The 24,587-nt window shown below is 37.5% G+C and overlaps 1 protein-coding gene across 11 annotated transcripts in view; it reads right to left on the minus strand.

Annotated features, from left to right (window-relative positions):
* The window catches only part of SCUBE1 (signal peptide, CUB domain and EGF like domain containing 1), a 277,291-nt gene that overhangs the window by 143,975 nt on the left and 108,729 nt on the right, over positions 1-24,587 (minus strand). For all 11 annotated transcript variants that reach the window (XM_084505749.1, XM_084505757.1, XM_084505748.1 and 8 more), the window contains one exon: positions 19,516-19,650. In XM_084505749.1, coding sequence (XP_084361875.1) covers positions 19,516-19,650 — 135 coding nt within the window. The remainder of the gene's footprint in view (positions 1-19,515; positions 19,651-24,587) is intronic.

The following is a 24,587-nucleotide window of genomic DNA, read 5'->3' on the forward strand; positions in this document are numbered from 1 at the left end:
TTTTACTGGCAAGCATTTTGTGGCCGGTGGTATTTAGTTGCATCTAGAACAGATGTTCTCTGAACCTTTATGTATCTCTTGCATACTTCCCTGCAACTGACTTCAGTTGATGACCATAGTGGGCCTTTCTAGCCATATATTGATATATTCCTGTTATTTGTTGACTGAGGTTGCTCAGACATCAGTTCAATGAGGTGTCATACTACAGAAGCCACTGGAATTAAAATAAAACCAAACTACAGCCTTCGTAAGAAAAAAAAAAAAAAAAAAAAAGTTAATGGCAACTACTACCATAGCTAAATACAGAAAAAATAGTTATTAGACAATTTTATTTCTTTTGAAAATATATTTTCCCTTCCAAATTTTCTAATTAATCTATCAATGTAAAAATTAGTCAAAATTGTACCTGTGATGAAAAACAAACAAACAAACAAACAAACAAAACCCCACAGCTTTGATCTGAATAAGACCACTTTAGGTCTATGGAATTTTTATTTTACCCATTTTGAAATACCTTGCTCTCAGACCTATTAAAACAGTGTTTCAAGGAATGATGTTTGATGTCTGTAAAGTGTATGAGACAGATACTTACATATTTCACTCAATATTAAAATGGCAATGATTGGCTTCACAGAGCTATACAAATACCTTTTTAATCGAAATCTTTCTATCTTTTCTATTTTCAAGACCCCAGAGGTACCAAGCTATGAATTTCAGTTAGGGCTTTGCAAAACAGGAGTTAATTAGTGCTTTTCTGTCATTTTTTTCTCTCATCACTCACCTATGCATTCCTGTTTCTACAGTGATGTAACAGCAATTTAATGTTATACAAAAGGAGCAACATTCTTTAACAGTAGCAAGAATATGAGACATATCAGTTCAAACTAATTTTTGTATGGCTGTTTTTCAAACCCATATGGAATACAGTGCCTGCTTTTATTATGGAGATAGCAGACTTTCATTTGTTTACTCAAAAAAAGTAATTTTGTACCTAAAGGAACCAAAGGCTTCAACACAGTGTTACAAAGCATAATCTGAATTTAATCCCTTGTTTTAAAATGCAGCCATGAGTAGTTCCTTGTAATAGAACCAGCCCACTTTATTACTGTTGGATATCAGCTGTCAATCTAGAAGTATCAACTATGTTGTTCTTCATTCAACATTCAAAAGACAAAGAATGAAAACCTCAAAGGTCTGATTTTTGAGGCAGGATACCAGGATCTCTGAATCACAGTCCAGGCCCTTCTGACCTGTGAAATACAATCACTAACAACTGCTACCACCTTGACCAAACAAGCACTCTACATAAATTCACAGAAAAATCTACCAAACGTTAAATACAAACGTTTTCAACGAAGTCAGTTACTGCTGGCCTAGCACAATCTGGATTTCACCTAGGTCATAGGTGAATACAATAATTTGAATGAATTGATTCTTATCCTCTAGGATTCTGCACAGGGCAATATTGTCTCAGCTGGTGAGGGGCATAGCTAATGCAGTATAATAGTTTGATTCCTTACAGAGTGATCTATGCTTTAAGTAATTGGAAGAAATTACAGTATCACCACTAGATCCCATACTTTTGAAGCTGCAAAATGGATCGATTCTTTTTCTACCTCTTTTTTCCTCTGTGCATGTAGCATCAAGTAAACTAATTGAACTATACAGAAACAAGAGCATGCAATATGTAGATAACTCAGTGTCTTGCCTGCTTACTCTTTATCCTACGCTTGACCATAACACTACCAGCAGCTGGCAGAAATCAGTTCTTGGATAAAAATGTCTGACTGAAGCTGAACCTCAGCAAATGATGCAGTTGGACACAGGACAGTGTTTTCAGTAGACTTGCAGACACTGCAGTCTCTTTTGGTTGAATGCTAAATTGGTTGCTTTTATCCCTAGTTAAAGAATACTTTTGCATTCCCTGCCAAGTAAACCTTAACACTGCTGAGTTCACAATTAGTACCTGCTATATTTTCTGTCTAAAAAGCTGATTATACAATAAGCCTGGCTTCAGTACGTCTGATTTTATCCTCTTTCACTGGGACCACAACAAATTCACAAAACCAGGCTCAAAACCTTTAGGGTTTTCCTGTGGGAAATGCAAGTGCTACACTATGAAAAACTGCAGTGCATCACCTGGAGTAGGCATATCAGACATACCCTACATTTTTGATGCTGGCTTGCCACTGGTGTGAGATCAAATCCTTCTTCCTTGTCTAAAGGACTATAATGACTTCTACACTCAGCTTCTCATCATCTTCAAAAGAATTCAAAAATCCCTACTCTGAATAGGATCTCCCAGCTAAAAAGTTCTTCACTGAGATGAAATTCTCCTTGAGAAAAGTAAATTCTGTCTACAACAGACACACATCATTCATAGAGGTGAATGGAATAAGGGTAAATGAATTACTAGATCCTGTACACATTTCTTGTGGAGAATTTGAGAATACAAAGAAATATTTTGTGACAGAAATAACCATCATTGATGTGGCTTAATATTGCAATGTTTTTATATTAAAATGGTAAGGATGCAGTAGCATACACAGAATAGAATAGCAGACCAACAGACTAATGCTGCTTCAGTAATATTCTAGAAATTTAAATTCAGCTCTTGAAGTAAACTGTAGAAAGATATTCATTCAGATGAATGTTCCTATATGAAGTCTTTAAACAAATTTCATCATGACTGATAATTTCTTGCCCAGACACGGAGTGAAAAATGGATTAAAAGGCATGCTACCAGCAAAGAAAAGTGAGTAATTCTGAGAGGTGTCACAAGGGTAATTATTCACACTACCCCTACCCTTTCATAATATTTCTCCTTCCTTCAAATACCATCTTAACCTTACACTAAATACATTCAGAAAACAGAAGATCAAAACAATAAAACGTTTCTCAACTTCTGATGGCAGGCAGACTTGGGAAAAGATGGGGTAGTATCCAGCCATAAGAAAAAGAATCATGACAAAATTATCATTGGAAAGCTGATGGTATCACATAAATTGCTCCTTACTATACACCCTTCTGTCCTCAGTTTTGACTACAACTTGCGAGTCAGTGTGATAATACTAATTTTGGTACAGAGAGAGCAGAAAAGAAAAAGAAACTGGCAGTAAAAGCCACAAGGCACCACAGGAGGGTGCTGCACACAGTCACTGCATTCATTTAGCAGGAACACTTAAAGGCAGCATGATTTTATGCTTTCCATACAGACAAAGCAGGAATAACTCCTTTTCCTTCAGAGCACCTCAGAGTGAATCCACCTACCTGTAATGAGGAATTTGAAAACAAAAGTGCCTGATACCGTTGTTGTCTGTAATGACAATGTCAACTAAGGCCCATTGCTAACATCGTAAGTAGTGAGAATTAGCTCAACAAAGGACTGATCCAATGCAGAAAGTTTAATGACCTTATATTTTACTGTGTTTACGATGTGTTAGAGGATAACACCTCTCTACCTCAAGACATCAGCAGTTATTCTCTACACACGTAATTTCAATACATCTTTGGAAGACTCGATGATTCAAAGAATGAAATTGCTGTATGAAGGGATTTACACTTTTACAAACCAGTATGTAACAATACACTGATTGTATACAAGTATAGATGTATATTACTGTGCCCAGATATGTTTTCTTTTGCACATCCCACTTGATTTTGAGTGGATAAATAAATGCACAGCACTGTATTGTATACAATACAGCAGAGTTACCACTACCTACTTTTTCCTGAGGCTGCTTACAGCAATTTAACAGAATCTGCTGGTCCCCTTCCTCTCAACAAATGAAAGTCAAGTTGTATTACTATACAGAAGCTGATGAAGATAACAGGGGCAGAAAATATCCCAAGAAATTTCTCCTAACTTTCCAGGATGTAACTCCCTTCTATACATAAGTGAAGCTATGAGAGTTTACCACAGTAATCTGATGCATATTGGATGCTCTTGGTAACAAATAAAGTGCATATAGTATTGTAACTAGACGAGGGTCAGAGTCTCATCTTTCTGAGGTATCCTTCCTCTGTGTTGGTTTTCATGCTAACTCCTTTAACATAATGCTGGCCAACAGCCACTGCACTGCCAACTTCACTTTCTTCAGTCATAATATCTCTTTCAAGTTACCTCTCCAGTTTTCTTCCCTTTACCTGTACAGTAGCTACATCTTGCAGCTTTCCTTTCTCCATAAAGCCATCTTTCCTTATTTCTCTCTATGATGGAGCTTGCACTCTTCAAGGAATGAGTCCATCTGCTGTTCTCTCTTTGATCCTGTTTGCTTGACGTTATATCCACTTTATACAACATCAAACCTAAGGCTTTTGCTTTCACCTGTTTCTGTCCCCTCTAACTTGACAAATTCCAGTTGTTTTTCAGGGAGATAGTGAAGGGAGAACAACCCCTAGCTCCTCCTTCTGTTCACTTGATTCTAGTGCTCATCACTACTGTGTATATTACTGTTTGCTTCCAGTAAACCCCAGAGCATGCTGTGTGTACGTCCCATACAGTCCATGCTTTCAAGCACCTTCACCCACAGGTAATGCCACTACCTAGAATGACATCTGTAAAGCACCCTGAGAGATTTCAGGATGAAAGTTGCTATATTAAATCAACAGATAACTATCTCAGAAGCAATACTGTGAGAAAATGATACATATCACTGCCTTAAAATCATTGCTGGTCTACTCATCCACAAAGGGATTCCAAGTTAATGCTAGCAAACATGGGAGACAGCACCATGGTGCAGGATAGAAAAAAGCCTAGCAGGTGAGGAAATAATGTTGACATGCAAGATGAGATGCACTCAGCAGCACCACCTTATGCAATGTGAAACTGGTGCTGCTGTCTCTACCCAGGAATGACTTTGCTTTGATAAAGCCACCAAATTTAAACACCAAATATTAACTGAAACCAAAGGTGGCAATCAGGACCCAACACAAATGTGACAAAGTGGGTGGTGACTGACAACACATTCCACACAAAGCAGTGGTAGTGGAGGAGTGGAGATAGTCAGTTCCCATGGTCAGTTTCTTACTAATGGCAAAGTATTAATATAGAAAAACAAGTAATTTACCAAAATAAGAACTCACCTGCTTTCTAATATGTGCTGTGTACAAATATTTGTTTTACCAATTGAAATTTCATTACAAAGGAGAAATTTGCCACAGAGAAGCACAGCTACTGTCCCATCTACAGGCTGGAGGCACAGAACAGGCAAAGGCTTTCAGAGAAACTCCTGTCAGCATGCGTTGAGTATCTGTTGTCACTAACACTCTAATTATTTGGCAGCAAAATTCTGTTCCTAATACTGGGACATACTGTAAGGAAAATACATTCACACATTGCCACTTTTGCAGAAGAAAAGAAAGTATGGCAACAATGGCCACCACGTGGACTTTTCTTTAGGGAATGGAACTTGCATGGGAAGAAAAGGGGATGAGAATTCAGAATATCTATCAGAAGGCAATGCAGAAATAATAACTAGTGAGAAGACATTTTTGCGCACAATTTCATAAATACAGAAAACAAGCTGCTGGTTGCCTTATATTGTATACAAATACTCAAAGTACAAACTGTCTGGAAAGAAAAAATAGAATGCTATACCCTGGTATGTGCCCTAATTCATTAACTGTTCTGTGGCTCCAATCCAGCAAAACACTTAAGGTTTTAATAGTCACAACAACAAAGGCCTGAAAGCCTGACCATACATCAAAGTAAAATGCACTGTAAGCATAAGCCTCTCCCCTTGCTTTCACGAAAAACAGACAAACAAACAAAAAAACTACAAAACCCAAAGAACAAAACCAGTGCTGCCCCCCTTGGGTATACCAGTCAGGGAGTGGGGTCACAGCAGCCACATTCAAGGACAGCAAGGAAAATATATGTACTAAATGCACATGTATTTGTATATACAAACTTTAAATACATATAAAGTGATGGTATTACAAACCCAGTTACTTATGAAAAACCTTTAGAACTTTTTACTGTTGACTCTTTTATGGGAAAACAGTTTGCCATTCTGCGGAAACAGAATGTTCCTCTTCTCCCTGAATTTTTCTCAGAGAATAAATGTTAATAAAATGTCTGACATACAGTAATCCTAGCTCACACAAATCAAATTTCAGGCTCAAGCCAGCATGACGATAACTTTTGGTGGGGGCATGAGGGAGAGAGATGAGTGACTCATAGTCTGGAAATCAACATTTCACAGTCTAGGTCAGGACAAAAGTGAGAGGTGCTGGGGAAAGATGAGTATAGAATGGAGATGATAAATATATTGCCATTTGAAAAAAAAGTTACCTGCTATCTACATTTCCTCAGGCAGTGCCATTAAGGCATTCAAAAACAACTTTCCAATGAGCTGAAACAACAAGATCCTTTATTATCCGAGCACACTTATTCCCAAGAGGACCATTTTAAAGCACAGTTATAATTTCTCCTTTTACTACTGTTATTTATCTTCACCAAAGTAATCCTCTTGCTTCTCCACTCAAATGCTACAACCAGCCCCAAGCACAAACACAAAGGGGGCATCCACGCACATATATTTTCCTCAAGCCATCAAATTTAATCCTCTTCTTGTCACAAATGTTTTTTTTTTTTTTTCCTGGTGAACTCAGCATCAGATTTCATGTGGTGGGACCTGAAATAGCAGCACTATGTTATTAGCCCTAGAAGACCAAATGCTATCACCAACACAAGTGGAACCCTAATCTACTAGCTGTACTTCAGAAATGAATGAAATGTTTATAGGGCAATGTTTAGGGAATTAAATGTTTATAGGGCATGAAAGTGAAAAAGAACCTGCTTCACTCAGGAGTCACTATGCCCTTCTGGCACATGGAGGGTGAGAAACATCCAGTGTGTATATAAATCACCCTACTGTTTTCATACCACTGTTCTCTTTCTGTGCATTGAGGCTTATTTGTCATTGCAAATAGTCAGTTTAACACAGAAGAGAGCCTGCTGGTTTTAAGATGATAAAAAGCATCTCAGCACCTATTTACTGCCCTGCTACAGTGCCTACCTACTTCTTACTATCGTAAGTATCATTAATAGTGTTTGGGATTAGTAGACTATGTAAAATCCTTGAAAGCATATTCTTCAGTACTGAACTGCTATCAGTTTACTTACCACATATTGTTTTTTTCCTGGCACTTTTTAATCCCGTTTCACAAAGTTCTGTGTTGGTCCTAGAGACACTTCTGTCCTCCAGATTGGTGAAATGGTTTGCTAAAGTATTTCACGGGAAGGGAAAAATTTGCGATGATGGCACAGTTATTCATATATTTATTTACCTATGCAATGCTGTAACCCAAGGAAATAATTTGCATCATCCATCTATTGTTGGAAGATGTTCACTGTCTCATGAGTCCAGTTTAAGTTCTACTGAAATTGCTGGGAGTTTGTGGACTTCTAAATCAGTTTAATCATACTTGCATCTCATCTCCATTTCAGAGGGAACACTACTTTAGCGTTCAGATATTTCATGGTCTATCAAAGCCATTTTATTTCATCCGATTTTTCATTTATACACCTAATTGGTATTCTGTTCTTTAGTAACAATGAAAAGGTGAAAGGACAGGATGAATGAAGATGATGACACATTGGCAAAGCTGCACATGGAAATACACATGACATCTGCTAGAAGAATATCCAGTTAGTATCGATCCCTTGTTTGAGTCATCTATGAAAATAAAAGTGAAGAAAATCATTTGGAATCTATGAGGCATTTGTCAGAATTCAGTAAGACCTTGTAACAATAAATAGAGTGCAGGAAGCATTGCTGTGCAAGGGTGAACATGGAAAAATAGAAATCTTCTTTATAAGCAGCTCCATTTGATCTCCGTACTTTGACAAATAGTATCATCTAAACTTTGAAAACAGATTTTTATTTGGCCACTATTTGCAAGTTGTCAAGGTAAGCAGAAAAAAATTACTATTTTTATTCTGATATCATATCAGATTAGAAGGCAGAGGAATCTCATTTCTGCCTGTAAACAGTTTGTGAAAGTCCAAGGAGAGGACAAATATAGAATAGCAAACATGATGTCATTCAACACAGCCACACTTCTGACCACAATATTGCTTTTCAGATAGCACAAGTAGTAGAGCTTAGCACAGAATTATCTCCATGAAGTGAGTCATAAGAAACACTAAAAGAAAATGAGGCCAATACAGGTGTTTTTTAAGGGAAACAAAGAAACAAAGCAAACCATAAAATATATAACTAAGTGACATAAACTTTGAGTGCTTGGAAATATTTTTATGTTAGGTGTTTAAGCACTTGATAGCTTATAAGAAGATAATTTGATGGACACTCAGAAGCGACACCATTTATAGCTAGGTCTAAAAAGCCTCAGAGGTGGGTTAAAAACATATCCACAAGCTGCACAACAGGAAAATTCCTTTATCCACTTTGTGTCCCTCTTGCATGAAACTGAGAGCAACACACAAAATACAGTGGGACTTTCCTGCTCTCACCAAGGCTGTATTTTTAAAGGATCTAACTATTGATTATTACCACCAGTGTTCTTTGATTTTATTATTTTTTTTTACTCTACGGCAGGGCTGTTCCGTGGAGCATTTCAGTGAGCTCCTGACAGATAATCCTCCAGAGTAATTCAGAGTTCATTTGGCAGATAAATGGTCATCTTCTCAGAGAGATAGCTCAGGAATGACAGCTACTACCTCTTTATGTGAATTCTCAGAAGATTCAACAGCACAAGGTATTTTCAACTAATGCCAGCTGAAGATAAACGGTAACTTAGCCAAATGCCAAATAGTCATGATGAGATCTCCACAGAAAGCCTTTTCAAAATAAATGTCCAGGTAAACATACTATTCAGGATTCAAAAGAGAGACACAGATTAGGTTAGGAAAGTACTGCTCACCAAATCCTGGTTTAAAGCAGCTTATTACAGGCTTTTTTTTTAATGATGTGTTTTCCCAGACCCCAATTAGAGCAGAGTAATTAAATGGCCATTAAGGAAGCACTTAGGACAAATTATAACTTTTCTTGGGAAGCCTAGAAGGAATTCTAAAAGCATTTTGTCTGGGGAGATGTGGAGCAGAAACACAGAGTTTAGAGAAGAGCATACAGGGAGAAACACACAACTGTCTGAAAGGGCAGAGTTAGCCAGTCTCTCCACAAGCACAGCCTGAATGCTGCCCTTTGATAGTGCTGGCCAGTTTTTTTTGTGTGTGTGATTGTGTTTGACCTTTTCCTCAAAAGCTCCCCTAACCTGGAAATATTTCACCTGTGAATGGAAACTGGCAATTCAGAAATGCTGCTGGGAACATGCTCCTTCACCAGCCAAACCAGGCTTCATGCTTGAGCTGTTTCTTGCAGTAAATGCTCAGTCTACCCTCTTGGTAAGATGCTTCATGGACATTCATGTTATGGTGTAATACAACAGATGAAATCTAGCCGCACTGCCTGGCATATGAAGGCAGACAAGGCTGCCTAACTACCACACTGTACAGTGCCAAGGACAACACCCTTCAGGACTACATGTTTCAGAATTTTGATGTTTGTTTATTTTTCTAGGAGGTTTATTATTATTATTATTATTATTATTCCAGAAAAAGGAGCTACTTCAGAGGACAGAATTTGGTTTAGTGGAAAAATACACCTCTTTCTAAAATAATGTTGACAACATTTGGTTGACCTGTTCAGGTAGCTGTATTCTACCTCACTTTTCAGAATGTACACATTCCCAGTGTAACTTTGGCTGCCTTCCCAATACAAGGGCACAGTGCAGAGTCATCAGGCATCTGGATTTTCAGTAAGGAGTTCCTTGGCACCGTCAGAAATTGTTCAATTTACAATTTACAACTTCTCATCCAACAGAAACCAACAGAAAACAAACAGGTGATGGAAGTCTAGGAAGGGAAGATGGGAGAGGATAGGATTTGCAAAGGCACTGTGCTACACTTTGATTGCCAAACATGTACATGTAACTCATCAATCACTGATTTTAAAGTGCACCAGGGATGAAAGAAAACAATTAAATAACAGAGCAAAAGAATGGATCTTAAGACATCTGCAACATTTTCCTAGTAGGAGCATAAAGAAAAACAGACACAGTTTTACAAAAGGGGGTTGATGAAAACAACTTAGTTTCAATAAAAAGGCACGCTCTGTCTAATGATTCCTTCACAACTGTTCTGAAAAGCTCTTGAGATTTCTGTAGGCTTCCTGTCTTTCTTCTAGGCAAATTATTTAACTTTTCTGTCTCCTATACCAATAATCTACAGCACATGGCCTAATAGTTCCTATTTCAAAGGGGGTTTAGAGTCCTGTGGTAGTTTTTGTATTTTGTAATTAGAGGATGTTTTCAACATCCTCTAATTAATCAGTGATTAGAAGAGCAAATAACAAGCAGTTAACTTCCAAAGCAGATAGAACAAGGAATGCAAATCATAAGAACTGTTCACATCACTGCTTCCCATCTTGGTATTTCTAGCATTCCAAAACAAATGTCAATTTAAATAACCAATTGTCATTACACAAAATACTGAAATGCCAACATTGATCATGTAAACTTCTGTCAAAAATTAGTGTTTGAGTATGGAGGCTCTTAGATCTAGCTTGTCTAGTACTTTGCAGTTTGATATGGATTGAAGAGAGCAGCTATTATATTTTCTTTAGCCCATATTACCTGTAGGGAGAAAACCTGCCAACTCTGCTAAATCACCAGCATAACACAATGCTCACAGTACTGGATACTATTAGATTACATTGCATGTTCTGTGATTTAATCAGCTATGAACACACAAAAGAACTTTTAAAGGAGGTGCTCCACACCAAAGAGGGACAAAAGTGATGTAGGTTTCACTCTCAGGTGAATGTTTTATGTTTGGTACAAAAGAAGAAAGATATTATTAACTTATCAGCATAAGTCAGACAGCCTCTTGAAAATGCATAATCATCCTATACATTATGCATAAAAAGCAGGTAGACTGATTCATTGCACAAGCTCAATGCTCTTACCAGCGGTGAACATAGTTCAGAGAATAATGAACTCCAACAGCACATGATGCCTTGCTCCCTGTTATAGTCAATGCCTTTTTTCTGCATTTTTTGTCTCCTCGGAGATGCAAGGAGCTGAACTCTTATGGGGTTATCATCCTGTTCATCTGTGCATGACTGGCAGGTTTGCTTTGCAGTCCCAGCACTTGACCCATTCCACTGAAAATAACACAGGTCTTCCAATATATTGATGGGATTTGGATAGTTTGACTACAATACAGTTTAAACAGGAGAGGAGTTAGCTAAATAAGAAGAAAACTAAAAGAGAGAGGATACTGAAAAGAAATGGCATTAGCGAACGAGGAAATTCAGGAGACAGAGAAGTATAGGTTTTGCATTGTGCTAACTCTCCCACACCTTTCATTTCTTCTTTGATTTAGTCTCCTCCACTTCATTCCCACTTGACTATCTGTCTGTCTTCCTCCTCCTCCTGCTGTTTATCTGATACATCCTTGTCTCCCATCTCCTTTTGTGGCTCTTAAAACTATCTCTTGGTGCTACCACAGCATTTCTGCTGTGAAAGCATTCACAGTGTGTGTGACTTTGTCTTTTGTTCTGTCCTCTGCCCTATGTCTACCTTGTTTACTTAGGCTGCAAATTTTCCAAGTTTGTTCAAGCTCTAGCATGATCTGGTCCCTTTCTTGACTGGTGCTCAAGTACAAATAAATAAATAAATAAACCAAAGTACCATCAAGAACAGTAACAACAACAATTTCACTACCCAAAAGCTTCTAGGATGCAAACTTTAGCAAAGCATACAACTATCAGGCTTGAAAATATACAATGTTATTAAATGCAAGCATCTTCCTTCTTATTTCCATAAACTCCTAAATTATTTCAGAATAGCTCAGAGCAACCTCAAACATAATTACACGGAACTGAATAATTAATTGAACTCATTAAATCCATAGTATACATACTATACACAGTAGGGTACACAGCTACTGAACAGCTATTTAGCATTTATATCTTGAATTCCTACTGGTTTATAGCCAAAAACACATTGTGGTATCAGCCTCTAGAGAGTTCCTACTGCATTACACTTCTGAGATTTGTCATGAATAGCAAAAAAGAGAAACAGTGCCTACAATATGGTCTGTGGGTGATTTCTCCACATAGTGAAAAAGAAGTAAGAGAGATACTGAGAGGTCCATAGTCACTACAGTAGGTATGAAAGATGCTAAGCATCTCTACACAGCATTCAGGATGGGACAGGAATTCATCATTGTATCCCTAATGGCACGAGAGAGACATATCATGAGAAATTCAAAGTGTGGCGTATTTAAAACAGAGTCCACTTGTGCACATTTGTGAATGCAAGCTTCTTCCAGTACATCCTGGCTTAATATTCTTCCCAGATCTTTCTCACCTGATGTTTCAGTCAACTGAATGCTAGAGGCCTTTAAAAAACATGCCAGCTCTTTTATTTAGTATAACCTACTATATCCAGAGCAGACAGTATGAACAGAATATTGTTTCTCTTCCAATGCTATTGAATGATTGAGTGTGAAAGCCCCCATATTTTCTCTCTTTATTTTTTTTTTCTCTTTTTAATGTACTGTTCCTAGTGTGTTTTCCCATTCATGCGTATAGCTTTCCCATCTTGTCAGCACTGCCAGTCAGTCAGGAGCTGAGCTACAGAGTGTTTACTATACTTGCTGTCACACAGGTATGGAGAGATTTTTGATCTGACTTACAAATTCCCTGCTCCTCCTGGCAAGCTAGCTGCCTGTCATGCTGCTGCAGGGTGTTTCAAACAGCTGCTCTTTCCAATACACACTTTTTTACATCTCCAGCTTATTTCTTATACAATTCTTTTCTCCCTTTAGTTTCATCTCCTCCAAACCAAAAGGCATTGGCAAAGAAGCCATGCAGAAGCAACTACCACACTATTAAACTATTCCAGATTCTGGTTCACAGAGAAATTATCTACATGTCCTAGTTGAACATGACTGCCTAAATGATAAACTGTGCTGTTTTTATTACTGTTCAAGCACTATGTGCAACTTAGACATGTGACTTGTTGGTTACTTATCAGTTAATGTTTTCTAGAACATTAGGCTTTTTTTTTTTTTTTTTTTTAATGTATGTCTCTTTGATCATGGACACTTAAATTTGGAATCTACTACAGCACAGTTTCTGCAAAACACTAGAAAATTATAAAGTGCAGTATTTTTCTTTTAGATGGCAAGTGAGCTCTAAAACTAAGGTAGAGTCTGTAGAGACTTCATCATTTTGTTGAGTACAAGTATGAAGTGGGTCTCAGTTTGTGCTTAGGTAACCAACAGGGGCCTGCAATAAACCATACTTGGCTCTACTTAACCCTGCAGCTTGGGATATACAGAAACACTACCACAATTTTGTATCCTATACCGTTTCCTCATGTATTTGTTTTTATCTGGACTGCTTTGAGGAACAGGGCTACAGCTGGTTTACTGGAGTGAATCTGTCCTGCAGTTCAGACACAGTTACAAGGACTTTAGACAATACAGTATTGCTTACACCTCATGTTTCTTACCTATAAAAGGAAGATTGCAGCCTCAGGTTTCAGATAGATTTAAAACGTTTATAAAGGAAGAGTGGCATGCCTTTGCTTCCAGTTCTATGACATTCTAAGCAGTCACCATTTAAGATGACATTTATTGAAGACCTTAAATGTGAAAAATTAAATTTAAAACAAACAAACACAACTTTAACAATTTTGATATTTTACTAAAAAAACCTGCTGTTGCACATTTATTTGGGTAAACTACGTTTTCATATCTAATCCTAAGTTTTCACCTAATATTGTTTTTAATGATTTTATAATTATTGCTTACCCTTACAGCTGAACTTAAGACAGTTTTTACTTAAATCAATTTTATACCAGTGTAACTTTACTAGTCTTAATCCTGACAAATCACAGGTGCATGAGAGGTGCAAGATCAGGCCTAAGAGAGATAATTTTCAATTTATATCAGATGTTGTCACCTGTTGTAACTTGGCTGGAAGGAAAACAAAAACTCCTTCCATCCTAGAGCAATGGAGAAAGCAAAGGTGAGGTGTCCTTCACACTGACTGCTGAAGCAAATAAAAATTCCTGAAACCAAAGTACAGCAATTTCTGTGGATTATAGGCACTTTTAAAAGCTTACACACTTCTAACAGAGAACAACGAGATTTAAAATGCTTTGTTAAGCCTTTTTTCCTGGATACATTCTGTATCCTACATTCTGTGAAAGATAATTGATCAAAATGCAACGTATGAATGTATAAATGAACTAGATTCTATTATGCTTCAGTCATACTGAGTGCAGTCTTAGGAAAAAGCATCTAGAATCTCTGTATGTTTGTCCAGATAAAACTTTTGCTGTCTGAAATGTTTTATTATTATGTTATCTAAAAGCACGTAAACTGATTCCCTTAAAATATATTTAACATATTCCTCTACTTTCCAATCATATTAGGATTCCAATTTAAAAAGACAAATAGGATGATGTTCCAGTGGAAAGCCTGTACTCAGGATAGCTATGGCAAATATATTGGAAGCGATGGAATAATTTAACTGGTTACGTCACCATTGAAAGAGCTTTCACAGTTGAGATGAGAAACCCTGTGCTTCATGAATTCTTGAATGGTGCTGGCAATACTTAATTATTTAAAGTCACCCTTCCACATTAATCTAAACATGAATAGATTATTGTGCTTCTGTAGAAAAAGCACCTTTGTCCTCTAAAGCCTGTTGCAGAAATTCTGAGTCACAATAACCTTCTTGCCCTGAGTCCCACAAGGCATCAGCACCAGTGATGGGAATAAAGTCCAAAAACCCAGAAGCCTAGACTTCTTCTGTACTGGCTGGGGGTTGTGCTTCCTCCCAGGGAGTCCTAACACATTATTCTACTGCTATGAAATCCCACTGAACTAAGAAAATGCGTAAGAAATAACAATAAATCACGGAAAGTAGGAAAGAAAAAAATATGAACAAAGGTGGTTTTTTTTAGTCCTCAGACTAAAGTGAGGAAGTGAGTAGTTTGATGCCAGGTTACAGGACTCCTATGCTGCTACTGCAAAATTTTCAAGGGTTTAAACATATAAACAAGTTTACAAGGTACTATGTATCAGCACAAGCATGGTAAGTCATTTCATAAGAATACTTAGCCCATTACAAATGTAAGACAGTTTGACTTTGCATGATTTTCCTTCCTCTGAGACTAGATTGTTGCACTTGTGCAAAAAGAGATGCAGTTTCTGAGACTTGGTTTGTAGCACAGTAATTTGCTGGATTGTGGTAGCTTGACTTTAAACATCAAAATCCCTAACTCTTCTAAGGATGTAAGTCTAATAGAATAAGTAATTCTTCACTTAAAAAAACAAACAAACAAAAAAAAAACACAAAAAACAAACAAACAAACAAACAAACAAAAAAAAACAGGCTTGAAAAATTACTTTGACAACCACATTAAAACAAACAAACAAACAAAACCTTTTCTGCTATTTGACCAGACCATCACAATCTCCATACTTCTACGGTCTGGTACTACTCCACCTCTTCTTGTCTCCATCTCAAACCTTGAGCTCTTTGTGTCGTACTTTCTCCCCCTTCCTCTTTGAGGAGGGGAAGGGAGAGAGCAGCTGTGGTAGAACTTGGCTGCCCACCTGAGTAAAACCACCATACTAGCTGTACAAAAATACTGGCAGTGAACAATTAGCATATATAAGACCATTAATATAACTATGTTCATTCAAGGCATGAAATTTTAAATGGCAAAAGTCTTCCTAGCCACAGAACTCATGAGATCATCTGGCTTGTGAGCAAACACCTGTTGTGCTTTAGGTGACTTGCTCTCTCTAGGTAGGACAGTAATAGCTTTCTTTACTGCTTTTGGCTGAGATTTCTGGCTGGGGAGGCACTTTATCCCCAGGGCTCCTAAACACAACACCTTTAATAGTTGAGGGACATACTGTACCTTTCATCTCGCACAGACTCAACTTCAGGGGCATTACAGGCATCTAGCTAAATTCTGTCTATTTTGGTGCTTTTAGGTCCAGTTCACATTTTTAACCAACTTTGATATTACTAGGAGCTTAAGGATGTGCCCAGAGGCTTTGCTAAACTGGAGCTTTTAGCTTATCAGCATTATTAACGAAAAACATGCTGTAACCCCCTCACCTGACTCAGTCATAACCACAGTGTATGATTCTCCACATTTATTAAACACATGTTCCCTCTGGAGCTGGAGATGATACAGTAACAGCTGTTTTATTCTGGTTTCTTTTCAATTCACAAGGAAACACAAATGCGTCTCCAGTGTAATTTACAGCTTTCACACTGACTTCTGTAATTAAGATAAACAACAAGTTCCCCATATCTTTCATAATCCACACTCCCTCCCATTCTCTCTCTCTCTCTGTTGTTGTGATCATTAATGTGAGTAAACTAGGCAAAGGGAAATTAAGTTTTATGCAAAAATAAATGAGGTAAGTTGTACTGGGCATAGTCTCCTCCCAAAAGATGTAGAGATTAAACATAAGAAATCAGCAGGCCTATAACAAAGATGGTGAAATAGAGCAAATACTGGGAAACCAGGGTATGCCCTGACTTTAATGTCAGCCTGGCCTCTGGTTGGTACAAAATTTATATTTCTCAGTAGATCATGAATCCTTCTTGTCCACGGAAAATAATGAGAACACTTCTAGACTGCAAGCAATATGCCATTTGGGACACAAGGATAATATTAAAAACCCCTACCATGATGGTAAAACACACCTGGCAAACCACTGAGACAAGCACAACACATTTCTCACACTGCAGCTGACAGTCATAAAGAGGACACCTTGTATCACAAGATACCTCTCCCTTGGCTGGTTAGTGCAAAAAGGGACACTTTTTTTCCTATGTTCAACCCCTGAGAAAATATCCACTGCCATTTCTCAAATCTGAAGCTAGCATATCACCTGAATGTGCTGATGAGCTCAAAGTACCAGCCTTGCTGAAGGCTGAGGAAGGCAAGCTGCCCCACAGCGAGGGCATTGCTTAGGCTTGGTACAGCCCCTTCCACTGTGAACTCATCCTGACTCCAAGTCATCCTAAGCACCTTGCAGTACTTCTCCCCAGGCATTTGAAAACAGGAGGAATAAAGTGGTAGCTAGCAAACTGAATGAAGAACCTTGTGATTGATTTAGATTAGCTGAGTCCTTGAAGAGACAAAGGGTTTGTGTGACTGCACATGCATTTTTCAGAGACAGAAAAGTAATCCCACTGTAATTAATGGATCTTACTATGCTCTAAATCAACAAGCTTGCAGAGTGTTTTGGTGATTCAGCACCTCTGTGTTTGGATTGCAGTTCTAGATGCGTGTTATGCCTTTGTCCACTTCAGCCTTGTTTACCAACATAGGTATAGACGTAATCGAGCACTAGGCACAATTCTAGCTGAATGGATTGGTGGAAGTATTTTGGTATTTTTGCATTCCCACAGTTTCTGTAGAGGCACTTACAAGTGAGACAGATGAAAGCAAGTAAACACAGATATTAAAAAAAAAAAAAAAAAAAAAAAAAAAAAAAAAAAAAGGGCCATTTACTTTCTCACCACACAATGTTTACTATTTGCAATTCAGTCACCTCTGACAACTGAAATAGATCATTCCATCTCATTTCCTTCCTCCAGCATACCCACCCAATGTATTTGTGTCAAGGATCATGACACTGCAGTTTAATGTCAGTTTTTATTGCAAATAGATACTTTATTTTTCAAAGTTCACAAAACATCTCTTCGTAATATACTTTGCAATCATTATCAGTCTATTTGGTGGTGTTTTTTTTCCAACTCTAAATAATGTGAAGGTATTGCTTCAAATTAAATGTCCATGTTTTATGTGACATTCCTCATAAATAAGTTAAAAAATATATTACTCCCATGATTATTTAAGTGCATTCAGCAATCAACATTCAAGTCCACTCCCCCAGTCCTTCCTACAAACTAGAAATCTTCTTTGCCACAAAAATTCACCTATTTCCCTCAATAAATCTATTCCTTACAAAAAACTTTTGCCCTTAGAGTCTCATTTTTTAAATTTATTTCATTAGTTTCCATCTCTGATAACTAAATTCTCTTTTATTACAACAGGGAATTGTTATAATGTGCAAATTGAAATAATGATTGTATGACAGCACTCTGCAAGTGGTTTTCATTAAGCTTCCAGCTACTATTCCTTGCCCTGTTGGATATCTTTGTGTCAGGGTTACTTTATGCTGGACAGAAATGCGAACAATTTATGTTGAAAAGGATAAATAACAACCTGTTAGATAACAACCTTTAAAATACACTGGCTGAGAGAGCTTAACTGTATGTCATTGTCAAAATCAAAATACTTCAATTGCTTAAAACTTAACAGTTATGCTAAAAAGTGGACCTGTGAATATATTCACATTTCTCAAAATCAGAATTCCTACTTGTCATTACAGTTCTATGTAAACAGGCACACAGTGCCAGAAATACATTTACATTTTTGAAATGCTAGACTACAAAGATTTGCTTATTTGTAAACAGGACAGGGTGACTAAATTCATATTCTATGTTCAAGTAGGATTTTCTGGTTAATTTTAGTGACTTAAAATAGCTCAGAACCATTTGTGTGGCTTGCTAAAATTTACAGCATGCTTATATTGTTGATCACCAGACTCATCTTGCTACTTTGTCATTCTGTATTGCCTATAGGTAAATGAGTTTGCTAGCATATATTCCCATTGCTGCCAGGGTCACCAGAAGTCTGAATGAACACATAAAGAATCCACTTAATTGCAAAGATTTATAGCTATGCTGTTTTCTTTTCTCCCTTTCCACTCAAACTTGTCTTTCACGTCTGACATGTATAGAAAAGGGAGAACTGCTTATTTTAATCAAAATCAGCAGCCACAAGGACCACAGTTCTGCAGGGATTCCTTATTTCTGCTGCTAATGCGCAGGCAACAGAGAAGCAGTTTTCTAATCCACCCCAGACACAGTACAGAACCAAAGAAAAATGATGTGTTGGTATAGTATCAGCCATCACGTCTGCAATGAAGCAATACATTACATGACTGGCAAAAAACAAACTAACAAACAAAAAAACCAACACAAACACAACAAACCAAAACCACAAAAACATAACTTCCAGAAGCAACAAGCTTTTCATTTTAAGCTGTTAATTTTGATTTAAGGTATCACCCTCTCTAAGGTAAAAGACACGTAAACTATTATGCAATAAACAGATTAGAAGTTTTTGAGTCTTTAAAGTCAGAAGCAGAAAGTTGCCATTTGAAAATCTCTTCTCTGCCTGTCCCAAAAGCCTGGTGTTTGAACCATGTATAATTTCTACTTCATATGGAAGCCTTTTCCTTTGCTTTATTTATGGTTGTGGTACAAGTTTGGGTAGCAGAGGAATTGACCGATTCCAACCAACCAGTGAAATGATTTTTTGTAACCCTCTCAAAGCACTTTCTGCTTGAACTGATTTCTAGAAACTTACCAATGGAGCGATGAATACAGGTGTGCTGGTTATCACTCAGAAAAAAGCCTTCTTTGCACTGACATTCGTAGCTGCCCATAGTATTTACACATATCTGCTGGCACCCTCCGTTGTTATCTTGACACTCATCAACATCTAGGAGAGAAGGAAAAGGAAATGCAAGGTAATATAAAGATTCAGAACACACATATGGAAGAGCAGGGAATCCATAAAAAGGCATACTGAAAATTAAGCTAATCAAAACTACCCAGACTCCATCACAGTTAATCTAAATTAATCCATCTAATTCTTTTTCCTGCATCCCAGGATTATAGTTAAAATAACAATAAATAAATAAATAAATAACAGATCAGAGGAGTCTCTGCAAAGTCTCCATGCATTTCAAGCTGCAAATTAATTTCCAATCTGCAATAAATGTTCTAAATGTTAATGTTCTAGAAAGGCTGCGACCCCATCTGCCAGGTGCGGTGTTGCACTCTGTCATTCCCACTCTGCTTGGAAAGACATACTTCAGGCATACAGAATTTCTAGCAGGGGTAGCAGGCAAACACAAAGGGCATTATTAGGTAAAAAGAGTCTTTACAGAGTTCTGGTCTTGAACAGAACAGCATGTTTCAATTACTGGAGTCATAACTCCCTACTTTGTCAGTTTGTTTACTGTTGGTTAATGAAAAGAAGGCTTCTTAAATCTAGATGTTCCATTTCTGTATTGTCATTTTAATAGGCATATATATAAAACCACAAAGGCAGCATTAGCTACTGGCTGTTTTGAGAGTCACTGCCTACCCCCCCAGGCTCCAATCACCTCCCTTTGGCATAAAAAGTTTTTATGCTGTTGCATTTGACAGAAACATGCGTTTCAGCATTGGGACAACACTGCCACTAAAAGATGTCTGACCCATTTTCAACCTTGAAACTCTCCTGTTTGCTCCTAAGAGGTGTATCATATCCATTTTCTGTTTTCTGTTTGGATAAAAGCAACTTGCCACCTGAGAAATCCATGTTTTGCTTTTTTTTTTTTTTTTTTTTTTAAATAGACACGCTGCCACCAGTTAGTTATTCCACCATATGTGCCAACATGTCAGCAAACAATTTGGTGTTATGTTTTGTTTTCATTTTATTTTTGGAAAGGGAAAAAAAAAAAAAAAAAAAAAAAAAAAAAAAAAAAAACACCAAAGCTAAAACCAAAAACTACAACAAAAAACAGATTCACAACACTGAAAGCCTCAGAAGAGCTAGCACAGCTCCTTCAGAAATTAATTGCTGCAGGACTGGCCACAGTACACTAAAGTAAAACCTAACTGCTTTTGCCAGTGCTCTTCCAGGCAAGACCAGGGAGCTCAGAAAAGCTGGAGAAACATAGCTGGTAACTAATGTAGGAACTTAACCTAGCAGCTTGCGCAACTAAGCCGGCTATTGCTGTTTGTGCTGCTCACACTTCATGTAGATGACAGAAAATCAAGCACTTTTTCACAGAGAAGGAAAGCTCTAAGGTAATTACAGCAATACCCACAGAAACCAGACTGTCTACTCGTGTCTTGAATTGCAAAGCAAGTACATAGACAGTCCTTTTCCTTTATTTTGTTTCATTTTATTTAAGCACTATTGCCTCACATTTCCTGTGTCAACATCCTCCCTGCCCACAGTTCTTAGCCTTTTCCAGACCCAAACCTATTTCATAACCCCATCAGAGCAGTTTGGGAGAGCCTAAGAAAAGGAAAAGTGAAGACGTTCCTTGCTTACTGAAGTATGAGTAGGACAACTCTGTGAGAATTTTCATCTGTAAATCGGCAGGCCTTGCTGCCCTATTAGTGCCAACTCAAACTTGTTCCTTCAAAACAGCATACTGCAATCTAGATTCACCTCTCTGGAAGATTAGTTGAAAACTTCCTGAAGGAAAAAGTCTCAGTTGGTAATTGTACAAACCCTAAAATTTTGCTACAAAGCATGCAGCTTTTCAAGCATTCTTTATAGTATCACAAAGCAAGTTGAACAATTGTCTTCCAGCTCTGATGAATAACCTGAAACAAATGCAATGATTTTATAAACATTATTGTCTGCTCTTGATAGTAAAGGCTGGTGATTTACCACTTTTGTAGAGACAGCTCAATTTACCACCAACCCTCAGATTCTTCTTACGCTGGAATAAAACAAAACAAAACAAAACACCAATTATTTGTATATCTTCAAAACTTAGAAATGAAAGAGCTGCCAAAGATGTTTTTTCTTTCTTTCATTGTTTGTGCAACTCCAGTTCAGTGCAGCTCAAGTTGCCCAGTTGAACATGTAAACACCAGTAATGTAGCAAATGTGAGATTGCATTTTGGACCAGACATTCTAGAGATTAAGTTCCACATAAACACTAAAATAACAAGTCAGTTTTTCAATAAAGCTCCCTCTGGCTCCGGTTTTGGAGGCTCTAGATGTCAAACTGGGCTGTTGACTGTTTTGAAAAACAGGGTGGATCCTCAGCAGCCTTTACTGTCACTTTGTATGACAATTTAGACCTGCTGGAGACCTGCATCCCAAGGCCTAAAACCAATACAGGAAAAAAAAGTCACTGATGATGATGCAAAATCCTTTCTCTTGAACATCTGTTTCATGTCCCACTAAAACCCATTTTTAAGTCTTTTAAAGTGAGCACAAATACAAAGCACACTTTCTTTATGTCTCCGTATAAAAAGTGTCGTTTTAAGAGCAGGTATGTCTTCTTTGGCTACCTTTTGCACAAAATCCACTAACACTGGTCATCTTATTGAGGACCAAGGTTACCTCCTTGAGGACAGCAGCCCCAAGGCAGGGGGTGCATATCCCTCTCTTCCCTAAAACTGATATTAGAAACTCAAATCCACTTCCTAGGCTCTTTATCTGACAAAAGTCCAGGTTAGGCTCACCACCTGACAGTGTGATGATTCCATATCTACAGCTTATAGGATAGTTGAACCTCAAAATCTTACTGCTGATCCCAAAGGGGAACCTGGAGCAAGGCTTCTGAAAACACATGTAATCTAGACTCACAAAAAGATGGAAAAAGGTTCTCACCTGAGCAGTAACATTCCTCACAAAGACCTGCCCTGTGATTGTCTCCACCAAAGGCAATCATTGATAATCACTGAAAGTATCTAGAAATAGATGCTCAGTTTCCACAGCCCTTAACTACTCCTTACTAACATACCTAAATAGATAAAATGACTACCAGCACAACGGCTAGAATCACTTACACAGGGGATAGATCAGTGTGAGAAACCTGTTTTTCAAAGGAGATTGGGACTTGAATTTCAAATTGGCTAGCCATCATCAAGGAATAAGGGAAAATCCAGATTAGGGAGGGGCTGGGAAAGAAGTATCTTTCAAATAAAAGGGAAAGATAATGGATACATTTAAACATATACATACATATATAGAGAGATACATCTATATATCAGAAGTATGATGCAAATTAATGCATACCTGAATTTGCGTAAGACCTCTAGCTTTTTGGCCCACTGCCTTCACATAATCAAACTTGTGTTCTGTATCTTGGTAACATGAGATCCTCTAAGAGAACGGTAGTGTGGAACAGTATCGAAGAGTAGGAGACATTACAGATGATAAAGATGGATGTTTTATTTATTACATAAACAAATGCTTTCAGTTTCTCATTTAACTTATCTGATGAACACTTCAAACACGCTCCACTGGTATTTCACCTTGATCTGGCTCAGAACTTCCTTCAGTATCTGCCCTAAGGAAGCTATTCTGACCATGTGTCCTATTTGGATACGAGGGAGAAAGGTCTGCTAAGGGTACCTGAAACCAAAACGACAAGCAGGAAGACACAAAAGCGGAAATGGTATACAGAGTCAAATGACAAGTGAACAGTATGAACAGTATGTTCACTGTCCAATTCCTCCCATGATCTTCTCTTCCTTCCTTCTGGCATTTTTCTTTCATGTGAGCATTCTTGTAAGCACTCAAGCCCCTCAGAAATCTGAGTCATCCTTGAAGTCTCCAAAGCATTTAGGAGTGACAGAACAATTCACTTACCATTGCATTAACATTCTTTGGAGACTTCTGAAAACGGGACTTTGACTCATGATCCAGGGAACTAATCCTGTACATTTTACTCTAAGCTATTCTTTGAAATTCATTTTTCTTTGAAATTCATTGATTTTTCTAAGCAGCCTATTTTACCCATTGTAGAACACTGTGACAGAGAGATGAACTCTTGACAGCATTACTGCAGACTTTTCTCAAGTTAGAAACTAAACACCATTAAGGATATACTGTATATGTAAAAGAAATTATCAGCAATGTCAAGCTCAGAAAATACAAATATGCAATTTTGGAATTTAAAAAATCGTTATATTCTGAATATTTCTAACCAAAAAAGGGTGAAAATCTCAAAAATCACATTCCTGGATTTACTATAGTAATGGCTGTTATAATAATAATAAAAAAAGAACATCTAGCCCAACATCCTATCTTTCACATTGCCTTGTAGTGGATATTCAGGAAAGATTATACAGATGGAACAGAATCATTACTGACATGCCCTCCTGCTTCCTGTGATCACATACCTATTAGCCTTCCTAAACCACTAGCCATGCCATTGCCACTGGTGGACCTTTCCTGTATTCATTTTTCCAATCTCTTCTGAACCCAGCATGATGGTACGATTTAATTGAGTTGAAAGAAGACTTCTTTTTGTTTCAAACATGTTTCATAGTCTGAATTAATGTCCCCTAATGCCATTATTGTAATATACAGTTAATATTCATTCCCTACTTGTCTTTTTCGTATGTTTTGTGATCTTACTGATACCCCTCAGCCTTGTATGGTCTACCTGGTCTATTTCAATCTACAAAGCACAGCTATACACAAATATTATTACAAAGATAATTCAAATGACTTCAGTACATCGTGTTTAAAACAAGTGCCCATTTCTAGAAATTAATGTTAATGACAGCAACATTTGGCAAGTGTTCTCATTTCTCTATTCCATTCCCCTCAAGCACCACGATACTCTGTTGGAGTGGGTGTCTTGGAAGATATGATTTCAAGATAGCTGTGGAAGCCCAAAGAGTAAATCT

This window comes from Aythya ferina (genome assembly GCF_964211825.1).
Source record: "Aythya ferina genome assembly, chromosome: 1".
NCBI lineage: Eukaryota > Metazoa > Chordata > Aves > Anseriformes > Anatidae > Aythya > Aythya ferina.